General features: G+C 44.2%; 1 protein-coding gene across 2 annotated transcripts in view; it reads right to left on the bottom strand.

The window, feature by feature from the left end:
- LOC139393127 (zinc finger protein 423) overlaps positions 1-6,666 on the bottom strand; it is a 153,575-nt gene extending 146,909 nt beyond the window's left edge. For both annotated transcript variants that reach the window (XM_071141535.1, XM_071141622.1), the window contains exon 1: positions 5,859-6,666. In XM_071141535.1, coding sequence (XP_070997636.1) covers positions 5,859-5,898 — 40 coding nt within the window. In that variant the 5' untranslated portion in view covers positions 5,899-6,666. The remainder of the gene's footprint in view (positions 1-5,858) is intronic.
- Positions 6,667-24,892: the final 18,226 nt, after the last annotated feature.

Genomic DNA, 24,892 nt, shown 5'->3' with positions numbered 1-24,892 from the left:
TTCTCTCTCTCTGAGGTCAGAGCAGAGCTGGGTCACAGCCCTCTCTACACATTGGAGACACTGCACTGACATTTACACACAAAACCCATTACTACACTCACATACTCACTGGCTTACAAAGGGCTGCGCTTGACATATCCCATTTACGGAGCCTGCACCGTGCTCAGGCGTTTAGGCTGGTTAACTCTGGGTGTCTGCCACAGATCAGCCTGGTTCAACATCAAACAACAGGTGGGCCATTCCAAATGTCCTCAGGTTAACATTGCACAATAAAGAACAGCTCACTACATTAAGCAAAATATGAAATCATATCTAATCTCACATTTGGCTTATAGTGTAGAGAGAATTGGCCGTTGTGATGCCCTGGTCCTGTACACACAATTTGCACAGGAAGGAGAAGATTTGAAAAAAATATTTCTGAACGCATTGTTCCAACACATTTTAATCCGCCCACTGCAGCAGCACAATCAGAGTTTCAGAGCGAGGGAACTCAGAGAGGACAGACTCCACAGGGAGGTACTGGTGGGGGAGCTGTGGTTGGCAGGCCAGGGGTAGAGGGGGTCGGGGGGAGCAGAGGAGCAGGAACCAACCACACAAACAGAATTAATAACAGAAGTCACCCTGGCGTTGCTGGCTCTTTAGAAAGGAAGCACAGAGCGGAGAGGGTCCTGAGCCGGCGGCGGTTCCGGCCCAGTAAGTCCAGAGTGCTGATAAACCCTGATGCTAAGCCGGTACAATGGCACAGCCTACGACTGAGCCCGTCCATTAAGACAGATCCTTCCATACACACTAGCAGGCAGGCTGCTGATAAGGAATTGTCATTGGCAGACACACTGGCCACAAGGGAGCTCACCCTAACTGGGCACGCGCACATCTCCACACCAGTAGGGTCTGCTGTAGAGCAAGACTACACTACATTACAGGAAGGAAGTAAGGATAATAAGCGATTGATTCTCAAGCAAAGTTTATTGTAAATATTGGACCACTATAAGCAGGTTAATTAAATTTCCTATATCTAGGACTCTTATAAGTAGAGTGCACTGTACCTTTAAAAATATCCCCTTTCTCCTCCTGAAAAAGTGCAAAATGCATATAATATTGGGCAAACTAATAGGCTCTATAAAAAAAAGACTACCGCTGTGGCTGAACAATGACCAATTACTTTTTTTGTCATATCAAAATACAAAGTACTAGACAAAATTGCTCTCCCTGCTGTGCAGTCAATGAACATTTTACAAAGGCTTAGAAAAATCTATTTTGAGGTTCACCTACCAATAACACAGGTCAACAGTCTTCTATACTTACAAATTGCAACAATTAATGGTAAAATACATTACATGTATGCCTGCTGCCAGTTAACAGAACACACAATGATAATATCATAATGTGAAAGTGACAGACCAGACTATGTATTATTCCCTGTCTTACACATAGACACACACGCACGTGCGCACACACACACAGAATAAAGACAGGGGAGCAGGCTCTCGACACTCAATCAGTCCTGTGGTAATTCACGTCACTGTTTTAGAACAGCCTATTGACCAATGAAACTTTGGCTATGCTGCCAAAAACCTAGGTGACAATAAAAGAGCAATTGAATGTTGAAAACATATGGTCTCAGGACAGCAGAGAGAGGGTAGAGGGATGTCAGGGATAGGCTTCATGCACACATAAAAACTAAACTACATCAACCCAAAACAAAATATACAGCAGTAATACTTGCAATAAGATGCTAACCTGTGTATTATTAACACTGTAATTATAATTAATACAAATATTTACACACATGCAACAATTTCAAAGATTTTACTGAAAGAATTCATATGAGGAAACCAGTCAATTTAAATAAATTACTTAGGCCCTAATCTATGGATGTCACATGACTGGGAATACAGATATGCATCTGTTGGTCACAGATCAAGGTAGGGGCATGGATCAGAAAATCAGTCAGTATCTGACGTGACCACTATTTGCCTCATGCAGCGCGACACATCTCTTTCACATAGAGTTGATCAGGCTGTTGATCGTGACTTAAAGAATGTTGTCCCAGTTCTCTTCAAAGTAGCTGAATATTGGCGGGAACTGGAACACGCTGTCGTACACGTTGATCCAGAGCATCCCATATATGCTCAATGGGTGGCATGTCTGGTGAGTATGCAAGCCATGGAATAACTGGGACATTTTCAGCTTCAAGGAATTGTGTACAGATCCTTGCGACATGGGGCCAGCATTATCATGCTGAAACGTGAGGTGATGACGGTGGATGAATGGCACGACAATGGGCCTCAGGATCTCAACATGGTATCTCTGTGCATTCAAATTGCCATTGATAAAATGCAATAGTGTTCATTATCCGTAGCTTATGCCTGTCCATACCATAACCCCACCACCATGGGGCACTCTGTTCACAATGTTGATATCAGCAAACTGCTCGACCACACAACGCTATACACATGGTCTGCGGTGGTGAGGCCGGTTGAACGTACTACCAAATTCTCTAAAATGACAATCGAGGCAACTTATGGTAGAGAAATTAACATTACATTTTCTAGCAACAGTTCTGGTGGACATTCCAGCAGTCAGCATGCCAATTGCACACTCCCTCAAAACTTTGAGACATCTGTGGCATTGTGTTGTGTGACAATGCCAGCACAAGGTGCATCTGTGTAATGATCATGCTGTTTAATCATCTTCTTGATATCCCACACCTGTCAGGTCAATGGATAATCTTGGTAAAGGAGAAATGCTCACTAACAGGGATGTAAACAAATTTGTGCACAAAGTTTGAGAGAAATAAGGTTTTTGTGCGTATGGAACTTTTTCTCCCTAATTTTGATCTTGTCTCATTGCTGCAACTCCCCAACGGGATCGGGAGGTAAAGTTTGAGTCATGAGTCCTCCAAAACATGACCCGCCAAACGGACAAGGAGTCGCTAGAGCGCGATGAGCCAAGTAAAGCCCCCCCGGCCAAACCCACCCCTAACCCGGACGACGCTGGGCCAATTGTGCGCCACCCTATGGGACTCCAGATCACTGCTGGTTGTGATACAGCCCGGGATCAAACCCTGGTCTGTAGTGACGCCTCTAGCACTGGGATGCAGTGCCTTAGACTGCTGTGCCACTTGTGAGGACCTGGAACATTTCTGGGATGTTTTATTTCAGCTCATGAAACATGGGACCAACACTTTACATGTTGCGTTTATATTTTTATTCTGTATATTTGACTACCAACATCTTTGTTACATTGTGGTCAATTGCTTTGTAATTTCATAGTAATGGACTTTAGCTTTTTGCTATTACAAACTATGCAATAAAATAAGTCCTTTTTCTTCTTGTATAATTATAAACTCTCAACTATTGCTATAAAATGTAATTGCAATTACTGAAGTGCAATGTCACATGTTAATACAATGTTGTTACTTAGGTAATTTAACTGTTACTACAAAGGTGTACAAGTAATTTAACAATCTAACCATAATGTAGATTGAGACATAACTCAACTGCAACATTTAAGTACTATTATGTCAACATAAAATGGACACACAAAATAATATCTAAACTACCGAATCCAGGGGAGACAGCCATTAAAGTCTTGGCCAGGTGAAGCTATCAATGGATTAAGATTTTTTTTAAATGTCACTGCAATTTAGAAAAATGTTGAATTGATAGCTTGTGAAAACAGAGTAGTACTGGTGGAATTTGATGTGGAATGAGGTGGAAAAGCACAAGGGAGGTGGAGTGGAAATTATGCCTTTAGCCTTGGATCCCTACTCTCTCAGCTAGTCCTAGACAAGCCTTGTTCCAGCATCTCTTTCTCCCACATCACAGGTTAAAGGTCCAATTTGATTTGATTGACTATAAACAACATTGTGGAAAATAAATAAGTGCTCTCTCCCTCCCTTCCTGTCATCTGCACTCATTCCCGCTTAATGTCCTGTAAATGAAGAGGATTTATTAATGTGTAATTATCACTACATAATGCATGAAATACTCATGGGGATGGGGGAGATATGAAACAGAAATGCCCCGGCAAGGCACTCTACGCAAAGACACACATTAAAAAGGGATTAATGGGGATAAATAATATTTTGATAAGAAGCGCTCGCTCCCCTCTTTCCTCCATCCCTCCCCATTAGTAAAATAGCCAATCATAGATATTGACACAACCTCAATTAGCCATCTACAATTAGGATAGAAAATCCCCCCAACAAAAACCACTGATAATAACAAGGATTGGTGGTTTCCACAATCCTTTTTTCATCTTGGACGTCTGACTGTCTGTGTGTAGCAAACTAGGAATAAATATGATTCTCAATGTGTTGTTTCTGCTTTGGCATCGACAGGCACTCTTTGGAGTTGAGTGAGCGAGCAAGTGAGAGACAACGGGACATGAAACACACGAATAATCCCCGGTGAATGCCTTGAACCACTCTGCTGCTCACTCATAATTTGAGAACATGCCAGGCCGTGGGAAAGGTGTTGTGGGGTGATAGCAACAGAACACATCTTAGTTACACATAGAGCTGCTGTGCATCACTGACTAAGCAAAAGCTTTGTTTATTCAAAGCCACAAGCTGAAGCTGCTCAACACACTTAGGATACAAAACAGTACAAAGACTAGCCTTCTTTACCCTGCAGGGAAATTAGGATTACTTTCAGACGTGGAATATGTACTTGTAATCATTGTACTTCATCAATTTAAGAAATTGTTAAAATAATCAAGTGATCTCTTTCCCCACATTCAGCTTACATTATCTTTTTTTTCATGCTTTGAAACAGTGGATCCTTAGTACAGACAGATTATAAAGTGACCCGTATTTTCTAATAAAAGTTAATTTGGGCATTTGGCTCATTTTGCCTCTGGCTGCGTTTACACAGGCATCCTGAGAGGTCATGACATCAAGCTCTGGTGACTCAGAACCAGACCAGCCACTGTGGTCATCAACACAGCTTCAACTTGCCATTAGTCTTGGTGAACCAGTCACTACATTTACAGAGTGCATGCATTAAAACATATAATAATTTAAACAATGTAGGCCTTATAATCCTTCCACCATAACCATTGCATATCGTTGCCATCAATTAGATAGAACAAAATGACTAATTGGGGGAGGGGTAACCTAATAATTCTGGACCACATGGCCACCCCATTGCCCATCTGGTTTCCATAGGCTGTGTTTACACAGACAGCTCAATTCGGATATTTTGCCAATAATTGACCATTCAGATCAGATCTTTTGCCAATGTTGGGCAAAAAAAAACATATTTGGGCTGCCTGTGTAAACGCAGCCAGAGGCAAAACGAGCCAAATGCCCAAATGAACTTTTACTAGAAAATACGGGTCACCAAGAAAATGGTCTATCAAGTAAAACACAAACCAATGTGCCCATGCATTTATCACGGTGATGGGAAAACAACATGTGCAAGATGTGGGCATGCATTGGCAGCAAACGGGTCACGTGGCACGGGTGACAATAATTACGCACACATCAACAATACTGGTGAGCAGTAGCTAATGAAACAAACACGGTGTAGTCTAGTCGGGTATTGAATGTGGTCCCATTTTACAATCGATTAAGTAATTAGCTGACCAGGGAACGCCTGAGTGACTATTGTAACAGTACAGAGAGTAGTCTATGATAGACCAGGTACATTTTCTATGATTTATTTTACTTTAAGTTGCTCAGGCTTTGTTTGGCAAAATATATATAATAAAGACAACATTTAAAACTATATTTAAATCTTTGAATTTCACAGTATTCGGCAAATGATGCCATGAAATATTATTATTGGTTATGCGTCTACTCGTGAGTATGTCTCCAGTCTCTCCATAAAATAAAATGTCAAAACACTTACCTTTTACGGAACGCGGTTTAGCCTGTTTTCGTCTAGACATCTCTGGGCTGATAGTATTTTCTTCTCGTGTAGATCTCTAATGCTTTGCGAATACAGTCATACAGATGGATACTTTAGCTGGCGTTTTTCACTTCTTTGCCTGTTGCAATGCGGCAACTTCAGACTCTGATAGTAGCCTATAATCCTGTTAAAATTAGGTAGGTGCAATTAAGAGCTGTGGAGAGGCGCATTGCCCGGATACTCCAGCAATTTAACTTCTTCAACTGGACTCAACCTGTAGAATTGACGGAACAACTTGTCTTTCTCTCTGGGTCCGTAGCGACAGTATGTATCTTTTGTTCCTTTTATGTTCGTTGGCGACAGCGCGACTTTATCCGTAGAGTTTCAAGAGACAGCCAAAGCCAAATGACAGGCGTGCGATGCGGTAACACCTGATCAGCAGTTAGAAAGGTGCCAGCCACTACGTCCAAATAATGTGATTACCTGACTACACAATTCTAGATTTATGTTCAAACAAGCTTTACATGTTTTATTTTTCCTCCTGTGCTTCTTGAGGTTGTTCTCGGAACTAAGTCGTTCTCCCTGATCTTGCGAACACCGAACCTCCCTCCTCCGTCCGTCCGTTATTTTTCAGAAGGTGACATGGGCAATGCAACCTTGCCCAGCATTTTCTCCATTGGGGATTTGTTCAAATATCTCCCTTTGTAATTTCATTCATATACCCAGTGAAATGTTTGCGGTCGCTAGCCTCTTTCTCCCCTTTTCTTTGTCCTGACTCTGGTCTTCCCTCCGCCTCCCGATCCGACTACTGGCGGGGCTGCAGCGCAGACACACATAATAAAGCCAGGCTTGGCTGGAAATGTAGCTGTGTCCCAGCAGGAGGATGTGAGAGTAGGGTCCCGGCGGGGGAGCGCTCTGATCCCGCTGGGAGCACTGCACAGCCTGGGTTGAGCAGACAGAGCGGGCCAACAGCACCAAACCATGGTCAGCCATGGAAACTGCAGCTTAACTTTGAGCACAGATTGGGGAAAAAACACGGAGTTTAGAGGAACTCTGAAGAGCGCATGAAAAATACGGACTGGATTTGGTTTTAGTCCTTTAAATCTTAAATGTTTGCATGTGATGTTGAAATGCGTTTTCTAAAAGTAGCTGGTCGTGAAACGCATCCGTTTATTTCCATGCATAATTTCGATATTTATTATAAATTAATAATATTGGCTATTATTTTGCCGTGCTTAACAGTGCATAATGGCTTTTTAACGCACCTTAATACAAAGTCTGTCATTTCATTATTCAGAATGATTTTAAATGTGAAATAATGCGGTGTATTTCTCTGTTGTGTTTTCAAGGGGGTCTGGGCCCTCACCAATGGCTGTATGAATGGGCAAAGTCATCGATCACGTGACACCATTCATTCCTTATGTGAAGAATCAATGAGTGTGTGAGAGCGGTAAACCCAACGAAGCCGACTGTAGACGAAAGTCGGTCAGTGCAACAGCAGAAAGTCGGATACTGTAGTGCCTTCAAACTCAGCTTTGGACCTCGAAGCCAGCTCCACTGCATATTTACTCATTGTTCCCTTCTAATCAGGGGCGATTTGTAAAATTTAACCAGACAAGTCAGTTAAGAAAAAAATATTATTTACAATGACGTCCTACACCTACCACACCCTATGGAACTCTCAATCACAGCCGGCAGTGATACAGCCTGGGTGTCTGTAGTGATGCCTCAAGCACTGAGATGCAGTGCCTTAGACCACTGTGCCACTCGGGAGCCCATTTAGACCTGGAACACCAGGTGGGTGCAATTAATTATCAGGTAGAAAACCACCCGGCTCCGGACCTCATAGGGTAAGAATTGAATACCCCTGCTGTAGTGGTTTTCCAACAGCAAAGCTCGGATGAAGATGGCAGTGTCAACATAGCTGTTATTGTTTATAAAATGTTGTCTGTGTAAATGTTGAAATAAACTGTCATATCACACACTCACAAACTGGAAACCGTTTGTACAATTCATTGGTTAGAGAGTCAGGGGTCTCAAATGTCACAATGATGGTGAAAACTTGGAGAAATGTTGGGTTTAAGTGTGTTAAAATCTTCCTAGAAGTCACACAGGATGCACAGATGGACATGTCTTTATTCACTTGGTCCTACTTTAAATGACGTTCAGCTTATAAAGGCTTCATAAACACTACATAAATGTGTTACAAATCTTCTGTAACTATGTCATTCTTTATAAAAGGTTAATAAATGTGGCATAACTGTGACATAACCACTGATGTCAAATGTGACATAACCCAATATGTCAAATATGACACACCTGTGTATTATAAAGGGTGGCACCTCTTAATAAAGGCCTTATTAGTCCTATTAAATTGAGGCCTCACTAAGCATCTTGGTAGAGCATTGCAACGCCAGGATATTGGGTTTGATTCCTGGGATCACCCATACGTAGAAATGTATTCATGCATGACTCTTTACCAATCCATATTTCTCAGGCAAAAAGTAAATCCACCTTCAAGAAAAAAAGAAAAGAACATCTAACGCGATAGACCATATGACTGGACAGGAAATGGAAAGCATCAACTGGATGTTAAATGTGTTTCCTGTCAGGTATTTGAACTGTCTGTATTGTCTACTTGTTGAATGTTAGTGGTTGTTTGTAATGTCTTATTAATTGGAAGATTAGCTAGTGTTACAGCATTAGTTAATGGGGATCCTAATAAAAAAGTACAAATTACTGTAAGTAGCTTTGGATAAAGGTGTCTGCTAAACGTTATATAGTGTCCGGAAAGTATTCAGACCCCTAGACTTTTTCCAAATTGTGTTACGTGACAGCCTTATTCTAAAATGGATTAAATAAAACAATGTTTTGCAATCTACACACAATACCCCTTAATAACAAACTGAAAACTGTTTTTTAGACATTTTTGCACATTTATTACAAATAAAAAACAGAAATACCTTCAGTATTCAGAACTTTGCTATGAGACTCAAAATTGAGCTCACGTGCATCCTGTTTCCATAGATTGTCCTAGAGATATTTCTACAACTTGATTGAAGTCCACCTGTGGTAAATTCAATTGATTGGACATGATTTGGAAAGGCACACACCTGTCTATATTAGGTCCCACAGTTGACAGTGCATGTCAGAGCAAAAACCAAATCGTGAGGTCAAAGGAATTGTCCGTAGAGCTCTGAGACAGGATTGTGTCGAGGAACAGATCTGGGGAAGGTTACCAAAACATTTATGCAGCATTGAAGGTCCCCAAGAGCACAGTGGCCTCCATCATTCTTAAAATGAAGAAGTTTGGAACCACAAAGACTCTTCCTAGAGCTGACCGCCTGGCCAAACTGAGAAATTGGGGGAGTTGGGGAGGTGACCAACAACCCGATGGTCACTCTGACAGAGCTCTAGAATTCCTCTGCGTGGATGGGAGAACCTTCCAGACGGACAACCATCTCTGCAGCACTCCACCAATTAGGCCTTTATGGTAGAGTGGCCAGACGGAAAAGGGCTCACGGGTGCCCGAGTGGCGCAGCGGTCTAAGACACTGCATCTCAGTGCAAGAGGCGTCACTACAGTCCCTGGTTCAATTCCAGGCTGTATCACATCCGGCCATGTTTGGGAGTTCCATAGGACGGCACACAGCGTCTTCCGGGTTTGGCCGGGGTAGGCCATCATTGTAAATAAGAATTTGTTCTTAACTGACTTATCTGGTTAAATAAAATATAAATAAAATACACAGTTATTGATACTTTTCTACTATTATGTGGGGACTTTTATTTTGAATTTCTTTTAAAATTGCATGTTGCTGACGAGATCCTGATCCTGTGTTGAGTTGGCAAATTAAATACCCCACTTGTGCTGTCACTGGACAGCGAAACACAAGTTAACCATTATTTATTGTAATTTAAATGAGTCTGTATTAGTTAAGTGTTGAGTTAGATTACACATTGTAGCTACCTCAATCGTTATCTGAAATGATTTAGGTGACTACACAGCAATTGCTAGTTAGCCGAAATGCAGGCTCAGCTAAATACAAATCTCCCTACATACAGCAATGTTGACCATTTTCCCATTTAGATTTTCTGGTGCAGCATAGAAATGCCCTTATCCAGATGGTATAACAAAGGCATTTCCTAACTTTCTTTGATGTTACTTTTAAGATTGGAACCAACATGCAGTACCTCCAGTGGGAAGAGAGGCAAGATCCATTCATCCACCAGCTCAGGGACAAGCTGCACTCTTCACAGCCCTGTGTAATGTTCAATGTCATTGTATTGCTGGACTTTTTGAAACTTCATGTATTTGTATTGTTTGATAAATGTACAAATAAAAGGAAATGGATGATTTAAATTGTTATGTTTATTTGTTTTAGCAGTTAGTGATAATTACCTAAGTGTTAATACATTTGTGTTTAGATCGTTAAGCCTTTATGTATGTGCTATGAATGACCAAAGCGGTCTGACTTTAAATTAAGTACAGCATCATGTGATATAGTCTTCATGGATGTGTTATGAATGACCGAAGGTGTCTCACTAAAAACTAAGTATTACAGGACACTACATAGTGCTAATAAATATGTTATTAACGTTCTGCTGAAGCAGTCTTCCACACCTCAAGGTTCTCATGATCCACAGGTTACTGTAGGCTATGAGAGGTAGGCTAATCGGTTGAAGGACCTACAAAGCTTGCATTTGTGTGCGTATATGTGTGTCAACCAAGTTGATTTGGAGCAGTCCAACCTGAGACTACCACATCAGGTATTCCTCTTCTGATCCCATGAAGGAGACCAGAGCTTGATTACAACCTGTTACAATGGTGCCAACAGTTTGTGGCTGATCTTTCAGCTGGGAAGTGGGTGAATGTGTCAAAAACCTGACTGGGCCCAGCACCGCGCCCTATGGCTCGTTTTTGTTGTGTGCGTGTTTGTTTACTGAAGAAAAAAGACAATTTCAATGTCTTTAGGTTGGGGGCTTTCATCAAGGTGTAACGTCATCCCCAGGCTATTCCACACACAGCACATACAGGTATAATAGTGGAATATCAACCATTCAAAGTTGGCCTTAGTAGGCGTGAGCATAGAATTCTCTAGGGACAGATCGAAATGTACTGGTGGGGAGGGGCTGGTCCAACTCAAGGTGTCATAAAATTAAAATGCAGCCCCCTCCCCAAAGTAAAAAATATTTTCATGACGCTCTCCTTGTATGGTAAAATAAATTGAACATCCTTCTCCCTCCATAGAATCAATTAAAAATAATGTTTACGTCCATAAATAATAACTGTAGTGACCATGTGTTTATAAACGTGGATATTGACTTTGCCACTTCAGCATGCTTTTCTGGCACAGTCAACACAGGGCTACGGGCGAGGAATCGCCGACCACCACAGACGAGCTCACTCTCCCTGCCTGTACGATCAGAGCCGGCTGCAGACAATGATCAGCTAGGAGGAAATCAGATTTTCTGCATTTTTATGCCATATTTAAAATTCTATAAAATATATGCAACAAATTTTCCACCAACAGGTTTCTGTGCCAATGCACCACACAACCAATAAACAAAACATGTCGACTTTGGGCACTTCAATATCATGGTTTGCGATTTCAACACCACAATAAATACACTATGTAAATGGGCAGGGGCGAAGCCATGGGTGGGCCTGGGAGGACATAGGCCTACCCACTGGGGAGCCAGGCCCAGCCAATCAGAATAAGTGTTCCACCACAAAAGGGCTTTATTACAGACAGAAATACTCCTCAGTTTCATCAGTTGTCCGGGTGGCTGGTCTCAAAGGATCCCACAGGAGAAGAAGCCGGATGTGGAGGTCCTGGGCTGGCATGGCTACACGTGGTCTGCGTTTTTTAGTCCGGTTGGACATACTGCCAAATTCTCTAAAACAACATTGGAGGCGGCTTATGGTAGAGCAATTAACATTCTATTCTCTGGCAACAGCTCTGGTGGATATTCCTGCAGTCAGAATTACAATTGCACCCCCATCAAAACTTGAGGCATCTATGGCCTTGTGTTGTGTACAAAACTGCACATTTTAGATTGGCCTTTTATTGTCCCCAGCACAAGGTGAAACTGTGTAATGATCATGTCGTTTAATCAGCTTTTTGATATGCCACACCTGTCAGGTGGATAGATTATCTTGGCAAAGGAGAAATGCTCACTAACAGGGATGTAATCAAATGTGTGCACAAAATTTAAGAGAAATACGCTTGTATGTATAGGACATTTCTGGGATCTTTTATTTCAGCTCATGAAACATGGGACACTTTACATGTTGAGTTTATATTTTTGTTCAGTATACACCCCTCCTGACCTTGTAGGTTCACCCAGTATCAAAGCTAGACAATCTCAGAATGCCATTAATCCTTTTGGTGTTTTGTAACAGATCTCTCTTTCCGTTCATCAATTGGCAGCTGCACAGTTTGGATTGTTTGATTTAATTTGTCATTTTAAATACATACACGACCGGTCAAAAGTTTTAGAACACCTACTCTTTACAGAGTTTTTCTTTATTTTTAATATTGTCTACATTGTAGAATAATAGTGAAGACATAAAAACTATGAAATAACACATATGGAATCATGTAGTAAGCAAAAAAGTGTTAAACTAAGTGCTATACTGTATTTGAGAGTCTTCAAAGTAGCCACCCTTTGCCTTGATGACAGCTTTGTACACTTTGGCATTCTCTCAACCAGCTTCACCTGGAATGCTTTTCCAACATTCTTGAAGGAGTTCCCACATATGCTGAGCACTTGTTGGCTGCTTTCACTTCACTCTGCGGTCCAACTCATCCCAAACCATCTCAATTTGTGTCACGAACCTCGCCGAGGATGGTGCCTCTTCCTGTTCGGGCGGTGCTCGGCGGTCGTCGTCGCCGGCCTATTAGCTGCCATCGATTCCCTTTCCGTTTGTTTTGGGTTATTGGTTAATTGGGTACACCTGTTTTGAAATGGAGTCAGCAGGAGCAGCGACCACTCCTCTCCCCACTATGGAGGAGCGCGTTCATCACCATACAGCTGTCCTCCATCGGATTGGTACCGCGATGGACCAGATGATGGAGAGGATGGAACGATGGGAGAGGAGTGGTCTCCCGACATCTACCCCAGCTCCCCCACTCCCGACACCACCTACTCCACCTACATCGTCCTCTGGGTCCGGCGCACTACGTCTCTCCCCCCCGAGGGAGTACGATGGAGCGGCTGCTGGGTGCCAGGGATTTTTGCTCCAGCTGGAGCTCTACCTGGCTACCGTGCGTCCGGCTCCCTCGGGTGAGGAGAGTGTGAGCCTCCTCGTCTCCTGTTTAACGGGCAGGGCCCTGGACTGGGCTAACGCAGTCTGGAACAGTCCAGACTCGGCTCGGGACAACTACCTGGAGTTCACCCGCCGTTTCCGAGCAGTGTTCGATCATCCACCAGAGGGTAAAGCGGCGGGTGAGCGACTGTTCCACCTCAGACAGGAGGCGAGGAGCGCGCAGGACTTCGCGTTGGAGTTTAGGACCCTGGCTGCTGGTGCTGGGTGGAATGACAGGGCCCTGATGGACCATTACCGGTGTAGTCTCCGGGAGGACGTCCGCCGGGAGCTGGCTTGCAGGGACACAACTCTCTCCCTGGATGAACTAATAGACATGTCTATTCGATTGGACAACCTGCTAGCTGCCCGCGGGCGTTCAGAAGGGGTCCTGTTAATTCCACCGTCCAGCTCTCCCACTCCCACTCCGATGGAGTTGGGAGGAGCTGCATCTAGGGGGATCAGAGGGGGCTCCTCCTGCTCCTATTGTGGACGGAGAGGACACACTTCGGATCGGTGTTGGAGGAGTCCCTCTGGGAGTCGAGATTGTCGGCAGAGCGCTCCTCGGCCACCCCAGGTGAGTAAGCACCAAACTCACCCAGAGCTCCCTGTTGGTCACATGTTTTTGTAAAATTTTTTCCCTGCATTTTTCCCCTCTCTTCAGCATAAGGCGCTAGTCGATTCAGGCGCAGCTGTGAGTTTTATGGATCGTGGACTCGCCCGTAAATTGGGTATTCCGTTAGTGCAGATAGACCCACCTGTCCCTGTGCACTCCTTAGATAGCCGACCGCTAGGGTCAGGGCTGGTCAGGGAGGCCACGATTCCGCTGGACATGGTAACGCAGGGGAATCATAGGGAGATGATCAGTTTCTACCTTATTGATTCACCTGGGTTTCCGGTGGTGTTGGGGGTTCCCTGGCTGGCTATTCACAATCCCCTTATTTCCTGGAAACAGGGGGCTCTTAAGGGGTGGTCAGACGAGTGTTCAGAGAGGTGTTTAGGAGTTTCCATCGGTGCCACGACGGTGGAGAGTCCAGACCAGGTTTCCACCGTGCGCATTCCCCCCGAATATGCCGATTTGGCTATCGCTTTTAGTAAGAGGAAAGCGACCAAATTACCACCCCATCGACGGTGGGATTGCGTGATAAACCTCCTGGAGAACGCTGCACTTCCCCGGAGTCATGTGTACCCACTGTCACAGGAGGAGACGCTGGCTATGGAAACATATGTCACGGAAGCTCTGAGACAGGGGTACATTCGGCCCTCCATGTCACCCGTCTCCTCGAGTTTCTTTTTTGTGAGGAAAAAGGAGGGAGGTCTGCGTCCGTGCATTGATTATCGAGGTCTCAATTCGATCACAGTGGGTTTTAGTTATCCGCTACCTCTCATCGCTACGGCGGTGGAATCATTCCACGGAGCGCGTTTCTTCACAAAACTGGACCTCAGGAGCGCGTATAATCTGGTGCGTATTCGGGGAGGAGACGAGTGGAAAACAGCGTTTAGTACCACATCAGGCCACTATGAGTACCTCGTCATGCCGTATGGGTTGAAAAATGCTCCAGCCGTCTTTCAATCCTTTGTAGATGAGATTCTCAGGGACTTGCACGGGCAGGGTGTGGTAGTCTATATTGATGACATCTTGATTTATTCTGCCACACGTGCCGCGCATGTTTCCCTGGTGCGCAAGGTTCTTGGGCGACTGCTGGAGCATGACCTATACGTCAAGGCTGAGAAATGTGTGTTCTCCAAACCAGCCGTTTCCTTCTTGGGTTATCGCATTTCCAGCTCGGGGATGATGATGGAGTGTGACCACGTTAACGCCGTGCGTAATTGGCCGACTCCGACCACGGTAAAGGAGGTGCAGCGGTTTTTAGGGTTTGCCAATAACTACCGGAGGTTTATCCGGGGTTTTGGCCAAGTAGCGGCGCCCATTACCTCACTGCTGAAGGGAGGGCCGGTGAGTTTGCGGTGGTCAGCAGAGGCTGATGGAGCCTTCAACCAGTTGAAGGCACTGTTCACTGGGGCTCCCGTGTTGGCGCATCCGGACCCTTCGTTAGCATTCATAGTGGAGGTGGATGCGTCCGAGGCTGGGGTTGGAGCCGTGCTGTCTCAGCGCTCGGGTACGCCACCGAAGCTCCGTCCCTGCGCTTTCTTTTCTAAGAAGCTGGGTCCGGCAGAGCGGAACTATGATGTGGGGGACCGGGAGTTACTAGCTATGGTAAAGGCCCTGAAGGTGTGGAGACACTGGCTAGAGGGGGCTAAACACCCTTTTCTCATCTGGACTGATCACCGTAATCTGGAGTATATTCGTGCAGCGAGGAGACTGAATCCGCGCCAGGCTAGGTGGGCCATGTTCTTTACACGTTTTAGATTTACGATCTCTTACAGACCAGGTTCCCTCAACACTAAGGCCGACGCACTGTCCCGTCTCTATGACACCGAGGACCGGTCTATCGAACCCACTCCCATCCTTCCTGCTTCTCGGCTGGTGGCCCCAGTGGTATGGGAGGTGGACGCGGACATCGAGCGGGCGTTGAGGGTTGAACCTGCGCCTGCACAGTGTCCGACTGGCAGAAGTTACGTACCGCTTGGTGTCCGTGATAAGTTGATTCGGTGGGCTCACACACTACCGTCTGCGGGTCATCCGGGGATCGATAGGACAGTGCGGGGTCTTAGAGGGAAATACTGGTGGCCCACCTTAGCTAGGGATGTGAGGCTCTATGTCTCTTCCTGTTCGGTATGCGCCCAGAGTAAGGCTCCTAGGCACCTTCCTAGAGGGAAGTTACAGCCCCTCCCGGTTCCACAACGGCCATGGTCCCATCTCTCGGTAGATTTCCTTACTGATCTTCCCCCTTCTCAGGGGAACACTACCGTTCTGGTCGTTGTGGATCGGTTCTCTAAGTCCTGCCGTCTCCTTCCATTGCCTGGTCTCCCTACGGCCCTGCAGACTGCAGAGGCTCTTTTTACCCACGTCTTCCGGCACTATGGGGTCCCAGAGGATATCGTCTCCGATCGGGGTCCCCAGTTCACATCTCGGGTTTGGAAGGCGTTTATGGAGCGTCTGGGGATCTCGGTCAGCCTTACCTCTGGTTATCACCCCGAAAGTAATGGGCAGGTGGAGAGAGTAAACCAGGAAGTGGGCAGGTTTCTGAGGTCGTATTGCCAGGACCGGCCAGGAGAATGGGCAAGGTACGTCCCATGGGCAGAGTTAGCCCAGAATTCTCTTCGGCATTCGTCCACGAATATGTCGCCATTCGAATGTGTACTGGGTTACCAGCCGGTCCTGGCTCCGTGGCATCAGAGTCAGACCGAGGCTCCTGTGGTGGAGGAGTGGGTACAGCGCTCTAGAGAGACCTGGCGGGCAGTCCAGGATTCTCTCAGGCAGGCCAGTGAACGGCAGAAGAGAGACGCTGACCGCCACCGCAGTGAGGCCCCGGTGTTCGCACCAGGGGACAGGGTCTGGCTCTCGACCCGAAACCTGTCCCTCCGCCTGCCCTGCCGGAAGCTGGGGCCGCAGTGTGTGGGGCCATTTAAAGTCCTGAGGAGGATAAACGAGGTGTGTTATAGATTGCAACTTCCCTCTTATTATCGTATTAACCCCTCGTTTCATGTGTCTCTCCTCAGGCCGGTGGTAGCTGGTCCCCTACAAGACGGTGAGGTACCGGAGGTCCCTCCACCCCCTCTGGACATCGAGGGGTCCCCGGCGTACACAGTACGAGCTATTCTGGACTCGAGACGCCGGGTGAGGGGCCTGCAGTACCTCGTGGACTGGGAGGGGTACGGTCCGGAGGAGAGGTGCTGGGTACCGGGGAGGGACATTTTAGATCCTTCCCTCTTGAGGGATTTCCATCGCCTCCACCCGGATCGCCCTGCGCCTCGTCCTCCGGGTCGTCCTCGAGGCCGGGGTCGGCGCGCTGCGGGAGCCGCGCGTCAGGGGGGGGGTACTGTCACGAACCTCGCCGAGGATGGTGCCTCTTCCTGTTCGGGCGGTGCTCGGCGGTCGTCGTCGCCGGCCTATTAGCTGCCATCGATTCCCTTTCCGTTTGTTTTGGGTTATTGGTTAATTGGGTACACCTGTTTTGTATTAGGATTTGTTTGTAGGGTATTTAGGGGCACTAGGCCCACTGGGTATTTGTGCGGGCTTGTTTTTGTTAATCTGTGTTTTGTTGGTGTGATTTATTCTTGTATTTGTTCTCCGGACTGTTTAGTCCTGTTGTTGTTTTGGACTAGCAACGTATTTACGCCCTGTGTGTTGGCGTGACTGTTTTTGTTGCGCTGGGGAATAAATCTGAGGAAAACGACTGAACCCTGCTCTCTGCGCCTGATTCCACCCACCACACCTAGTAGATCGTAACAATTTGGTTGAGGTCAGGGGATTGTGGAGGCCAGGTCATCTGATGCAGCACTCCATCAGTCTCCTTCTTGGTAAAATAGCCCTTACACATCCTGGAGGTGTGTTTTGGGTCATTGTCCTCTTGAAAAACAATTATAGTCCCACTAAGCCCAAACCAGATGGGATGGCGTATTGCTGCAGAATGCTGTGGTAGCCATGATCGTTAAGTGTGCCTTCAATTCTAAACAAATCACGGACAGTATCACCAGCAAAGCACCCCCACACCATAACACCTCCTTCTCCATGCTTTACGGTGGGAAATACACACTCAGAGATCATCCGTTTGCCCACACCACGTCTCACAAAGACACGGCGGTTGGAGCCCAAGGACAAATTTCCACCGGTCTAATGTCCATTGCTCGTGTTTCTTGGCCCATGCAAGTCTCTTCTTCCTATTGTTGTCCTTTAGTAGTGGTTTCTTTGCAGCAATTCGACCACGAAGGCCTGATTCACACAGTCTCCTCTGAACAGGTGATGCTGAGATGTGTCTGTTACTTGAACTCTGTGAAGCCTTTATTTGGGCTGCAATTTCTAAGGCTGTTAACTCGAATTAACTTATCCTCTGCAACAGAGGTAACTCTGGGTCTTCCACTCCTGTGGCGGTCTTCATGAGAGCCAGTTTCATCATATGATGAATGGTTGATGGTTTTTGCGACTGCACTTGAAGAAACTTTAAAAGTTCTTGAAATGTTCCATATTGACTGACCTTCATGTCTTCAAGTAAAGATGGACTGTCATTTCCCTTTGCATATTTGAGCTGTTCTTGCCATAATATGGACAAATAGGAATTTCTTCTGTATAACCCCCGACCTTGTCACAACACAACTGATTGGCTCAAATGGATTAAGAAGGACATCAATTCCACAAATGAACTTTTAAGAAGACACACCTGTTAATTGAAATGCATTCCAGGTGACTACCTCATGAAGCTGGTTGAGAGAATGCCAAGAGTGTGCAAAGCTGTCATCAAGGCAAAGGGTGGCTATTTAAAGAATCTCAAATATAAAATACATTTTGATTTGTTTAACACTTTTTTCGTTACTACATGATTCCATATGTGTTATTTCATAGTTCTGATGTCTTCACTATTATTCTACAATGTAGAAAATAGTAAAAATATAGAAAAACCCTTGAATGAGTAGGTGTTCTAAAACATTTGACCGGTAGTGTACCATTGATTCTTGAACAATAGAAAGATTTGTGACCGAGATTGCACATTAAAGTCGGGGACTTACATATACAATTACATGGATACAGACACATTACAGAGATAGAGTCAAAGAAATGCTCAACCTCCAGATGAATACGAGGAGGGAGTACAATTCTTACAAGCTTGTTTGGCTGGTAGCTTATTCTTTAGACGTTTGGGGCAACTGGTGAACCATGATGTGCAGGTATGATCAGAGTGACACTTCACTAGCGCACTTGCCAGAGTCTTTAGGGTGTCTATAACAAATTACAAAAACTATTCCTTGTGTTTCAATGTGTAGCATATTACAAAGCATATTACAGTGCATTCGTACATTTTTCAGACTCCTGGACTTTTTCCACATTTTGTTACGTTACAGCCTTATTACTCTAAAATGGATCAAATAAACTGGATAAGGTCAACTGGATAAGTATTATTTAGTTGTTGTTGTTTTTTTGGAGGGGGGGTCGAGGTGAGGAGGAGGATTATTTAAGACACTGTTTGTACCACAAACCTTTCTAAACTTTTATAGGGTAATATCAAAAGTAAGTAAGGCCATTGTTTATAGGGAAAATACGAGCAGAAGAGTATTTAAGAGTAAGTATGAGCAGAAAAGTAAGTAAAGCCATTGTTTATAGGGAAAATATGAGCAGAAGAGCAAATGTAAACAAGGGAAAATATGCACTACCCTCCCCTGCTAAATAAACACAAAACACTCTCCGAAGCAAAAAAAAGGATGACAATCCTCCCCTATTTTGGATCACCCTTCCCCCCCAGTACATTTCGATCTGTCCCTTAATGAGTAAAGTATTTGTCAACATCACTACTTAGCAGTCAAAAAGTCATAATTATTGCTAAACCCTGACCATTTCCACAATTTATTATCTTAAAATTTGACCACGTAGACACTTCTCATAAATGCCTACAGACAAGTGTAATTCATGGTTTTCCTGCCCTCACTCTAGCCTTCTTCTAATTGGTTTGATTATTTTTAGACAAATCTATTTAAATTTACTTACTGAAATTCAGTAAATGTGTCCCTCAGAGGTTCGCAGATCAGGTTCCCCTGAGCAGATCACAGTAAAAGTCTGGTCTGGGCAGGTCCACATCATCTTTGATCAGACGGTAATGTCCCTTACACCTTCACACGGAATGCGCCACCGATGTTCTCTCGCAGAGCTTCACTGGGATGCTCCACAGGTAGAATTCACTGATCCTGTTCCATGACACCAATATTGTGGTGGATATTCAACACCAGGGACACCTGAAGTCAATTTAAATGAATTACTTTTTATTATCAGCTGACTGGAGGTTAAAACAAACACATGTACAAAGTACAAGTCTGCCACAAGCTCCGCCAGGGCGGTCTCTTCAGTCCTCTTATGTACTGCTCTGCAAAAAAGCTACATAAGCATCGTTCATAGGGTTGGTTCCTACAGCTGACTGGCTGTTATCGCACAGGCTCAGTTTCCCAAGGAACTGAGCAATGTCTTCTATCTTAACTTCCAGATCATATCCTGGGCATTCTGCCAATTGGTCTGAGGAGGAGGTCACAGTCACTTGCCTGAACCAAGATAGAGGGAGAAAAGATGCATATTGTGTACAATTCAAGGCTCTCTCTTCAGACAATAACATTTTCCCCTACAAGCGACTCCAGGAAGTGATGTTGAAGGCTAGCTCAGTGCTGCTCCCTCTCACTGAGTAACTCAAGTTAAAGTCCAACTGGGGTACTACAGGCTGCCATTAGCAACTAAATCATCCTTAAAATTCTTCTTCGTGCGATTTTACAACAATCTGTTGAAGGACACATCTGGTGAATTCATAGTAATTATTCGCCACATGATTATCTTCTAAACCATTTTTTATTTACACAAAGATTCACCACGAAGGTTGCAATTTTTCCATTCACTAAAAAAGTATATAATGGGGGATCTAATGGGGGATCTAATTTTCTGCTAACAATGCCTGCAATACCACAGTCGGCCTTGAACTTCAGTGGCTTCAATAAGAGAGGGGGCAGTCATTCTCCCGTGGCCCTCACAGTAAACCCTCGGAAATGTCCTATTACAGAGCCATATGTTTTCAGCACTAAAGGAAATCATAATGTCAGGATTTATTTCTTGGGGCAAGCTGCTGAACCCTCATCTAAACATAATTCGTTTTGAGTAGCCTATAAAGGTTACTTACAGTTCAGACTAGGTCTACAATCTGTGTATTTGTCCCATACAGAAAAAGGACATGTTGCCAATAAGAGACAGAAAAATATTTTAAATCACATGGTGCTTTGTTCTTTTCTCTCCTGTGCAGTGCTCTTTGACCGAGCTAGAGCTGCCCGGGCGTTGTCATGGATAACTTGGTGGGCTCCCAGTCTTGACCAGCGGGGTGTCCCGCAGATTGAGCCTCACCCCCCGTCGTGAGACGGAGCGGCCTTTAAAATTGACCCCCCATCGAGGTGGGGGCCCCTCTTGTCTCGTCTGAACTCCCCCTGAAATGAGCGCACGCCTGGAGACCGCTTCTTAAAGCGCTAGTGGCGTCCCAGAGAGAGGCCGCTGGCACGCAGGGGTGAAAGCTCTCCGCAGGTCCCTTATTCTCAGATAAATACAAAGGAAGAAAATAGCCCACATTACAAGCTCCTTAAGGTCAAGGACAGCCGAGACATGAATGGTTTCAAAAAGTCTTATTGTTGAATCACATAGCAAGCGATTACACCCTCTGTCATCTTCGGTCGGATTTGCTTTTATAGAGCATATACCACCTTAAATTAAGGCAAATAGACATGTGGCTGAAATTCATTAAGACAATATCTGGTTTACCAGTAACAAGGCAGGGACATATGAATATCCTGCTTGTCATTTTGATTTCCCACTACCCTGGGCTATGGAGGAACATCAGGCAAATATAAGCACCCACAAAATGATTCATTATCATTATTATAGAAGAGAAATGTAATGTATCTAGTTATATACAGTGCTTTCAGAAAGTATTCACACCCTTTTACTTTTTCCAAATTGTTTTGCGTTACAGCCTGAATTTAAAATGGATTAAATTGAGAGTTTGTGTCACTGATCTACACACAATACCCCATAATGTCAAAGTGGAATTATTTTTTTTTTTTATTAATAAAAAATGAAAAGCTGAACTGTGATAAGTCAATAAGTATTCAACCCCTTTGTTATGGCAAACCTAAATAAGTTCAGGAGTATAAATGTGCTTAACAAATCGCATAATAAGTTGCATGGACTTATTCTGTGTTCAATAATAGAGGTAAACCTTTTTGAATGACTACCCCATCATTGTACCCCACACATACAATTATCTGTAAGGTCCCCAAGCACAATTTCAACCACACATACTAGGGAGATTTTCATTTTCTCACAAAGAAGGGCACTGACTGGTAGATCTGTAAAAATAAAAAAAACAGACGCTGAATATTCCTTTCAGCGTGGTGAATTTATTAATTACACTTTGGATGATGTATCAATACACCCAGTCACTACAAAGATACAGGTGTCCTTCCTAACTCAGTTGCCAGAGAGGAAGGAAACTGCTCAGGGATATCATCATGAGGCCAATTGTGATTTTAAAACAGATACAGAGTTGTGATATGAGAAAACTGAGGATGGATCAACAACATTGTAGGTACTCCACAATACTAGCCTAAATGACAGTGAAAAGAAGAAAGCCTGTACAGAATAGAAATATTTGAAAACATGCATCCTGTTTACAACAAGGCACTTGAGCATTAATGCAAAAAATCTGGCACATCAATTAACTTCTTGTCCTGAATACAAAGTGTTATGTTTGGGGAAAACACATCACATAACTGAGTACCACTCTTCATATTTTCAAGCATGGTGGAAGCTGCATCATGTTATGTGTATGCTTGTAACCAAGACTAAGGAGATGATTGTGGACTACAGGAAAAGGAGGACCAAGCATGCCCCCATACTCATCGGCGGGGCTGTAGTGGAGCATTTTGAGAGCTTCAAGTTCCTTGGTGTCCACATCAACAACAAACTAGAATGGTCCAAACACACCAAGACAGTCATGAAGAGGGCACGACAAAGCATATTCCCCCCCAGGAGACTAAAAATATTTGGCATGGGTCCTGAGCTCCTCAAAAGGTTCTACAGCTGCAAAATCGAGAGCATCCTGACTGGTTGCATCACTGCCTGGTACGGCAATTGCTCGGCCTCTGACCGCAAGGCACTACAGAGGCTAGTGCGCACGGCCCAGTACATCACTGGGGTTAAGCTGCCTGCCAACCAGGACCTCTACACCAGGCGGTGTCAGAGAAAGGCCCTAAAATTTGTCAAAGACCCCAGCCACCCCAGTCATAGACTGATCTCTCTACTACCGCATGGCAAGCGGTACCAGAGTGCCAAGTCTAGGACAAAAAGGCTTCTCAACAGTTTTTACCCCCAAACTCCTGAACAGGTAATCAAATGGCTACCCGGACTATTTGCATTGTGTCTCCCCCCCCCCCTCCAACCCCTCTTTTTACGCTGCTGCTACTCTCTGTTTATGCTACTCTACTCTATGCTACTCTGCTACACTGCTACTCTCTGCTGCTACTCTCTGACTATGCATAGTCACTTTAACTACTCATTCATGTACATACTACCTCAAACAGCCTGACTAACCGGTGTCTGTATGTAGCCTCACTACTTTTATAGCCTCGCTACTGTATATAGCCTGTCTTTTTACTGTTGTTTTATTTCTTTACCTACCTATTTTTCACCTAATACATTTTTGCACTATTGGTTAGAGCCTGTAAGTAAGCATTTCACTGTAAGGTCACCTGTTGTATTCGGCGCACGTGACAAATAAACTTTGATTTGATTTGATTGATTTGTCATAGTTAATGACTGGGGAGTTTTTCAGGATAAAAAATACAGTGGAATGAAGCACAGGCACAATCTTAGAGAAAAACCTGGTTCAGTCTGCTTTCCACCTGACACTGGGAGATTAATTCACCTTTCAGCAGGACAATAACCTAAAACACAAGGCCAAATATACACTGGAGTTGCTTACCAAGAAGACAGTGAATGTGGCTGAGTTACAGTTTTGACTTAAATCTGCTTGAAAATCTATGGCAAGACCTGAAAATGATTGTCTAGCAATGATCCACAACCAATTTGACGGTGCTTGAAAAATTTAGAAAATAATAATGGGCAAATGTTGCACATTCCAGGTGTGGAAAGCTCATAGAGGCGAACCCCCGAAAGACTCACATCTGTAGTCATGCCGAAGGTGCTCCTTCAAAATATTGACTCAGGGGTGTGAATACTTATGTAAATGAGATATTTCTGAATATAAATGTCAGTACATTTGCAAACATTTCTAAGAACATGTTTTCACTTTTGTGTGAAGATGGGTGGGGAAAAAAGTTATTTATTTTGAATTCAGGCTATAACACAACAAAATGTGGAATAAGTTAAGGGGTATGAATACTTTCTGAAGGCACTGTACCTAGTGCTGTTCTGTTTAACTGATATTGTGGAAGAAAACCAGTCTGATTTGGAGACATCTATTCTACATGGCTAATTCATGTATATTAGGATAACATTGATTTAGAACAGCATGTGAGATGCAACTCCAATGTGCATTTGATTTAATCAAATGTAGAATGTAGACACATGTAGGTATACATTTATTAACAGGGGTTCTCAAACTTTTCTGTTCCACGACCCCATTTTGATTTCTGAAAATTCACACGAGCCCAACCATGTGATTTTTTTTTATGTATTAACGGCAAATGTTAACTTTTTAAGTTGAGGCTATGGCAGTCAATTGAATTTTTTTTCATCAGTATTTCTGATTGTCTTCTCAACTCACCATCACATACCTTTAATGTGGGGCTATGACAGTCAATTGCAAATTAGTCAGACATAATGTCTCTTATCTCACCACCACTAATGGGATGGGTGTGCTTGATGCATGTCGCGTCGGAGCTTCTCAAAGTCAGGGGGCGTGGTCAACAGTGTGCACCTCATCTCTGCTGTCACATCAAATCTGGATCGATATTAGGTTTTAATGCAAAAGAGGGCATTAAAACCAGCATTACACAGATATGAGCTGGCGAAGGGTACCATGAGTTTTATGGTGCTTTCAAGACAACTGGGAACTCTGAAAAATACAATGTCA

The sequence above is a fragment of the Oncorhynchus clarkii genome, chromosome 1, assembly GCF_045791955.1.
Source record: "Oncorhynchus clarkii lewisi isolate Uvic-CL-2024 chromosome 1, UVic_Ocla_1.0, whole genome shotgun sequence".
Lineage (NCBI taxonomy): Eukaryota > Metazoa > Chordata > Actinopteri > Salmoniformes > Salmonidae > Oncorhynchus > Oncorhynchus clarkii.
The sequence above is the reverse complement of the archived record's forward strand: the minus strand, read 5'-3'. Positions and strand labels throughout refer to the sequence as shown.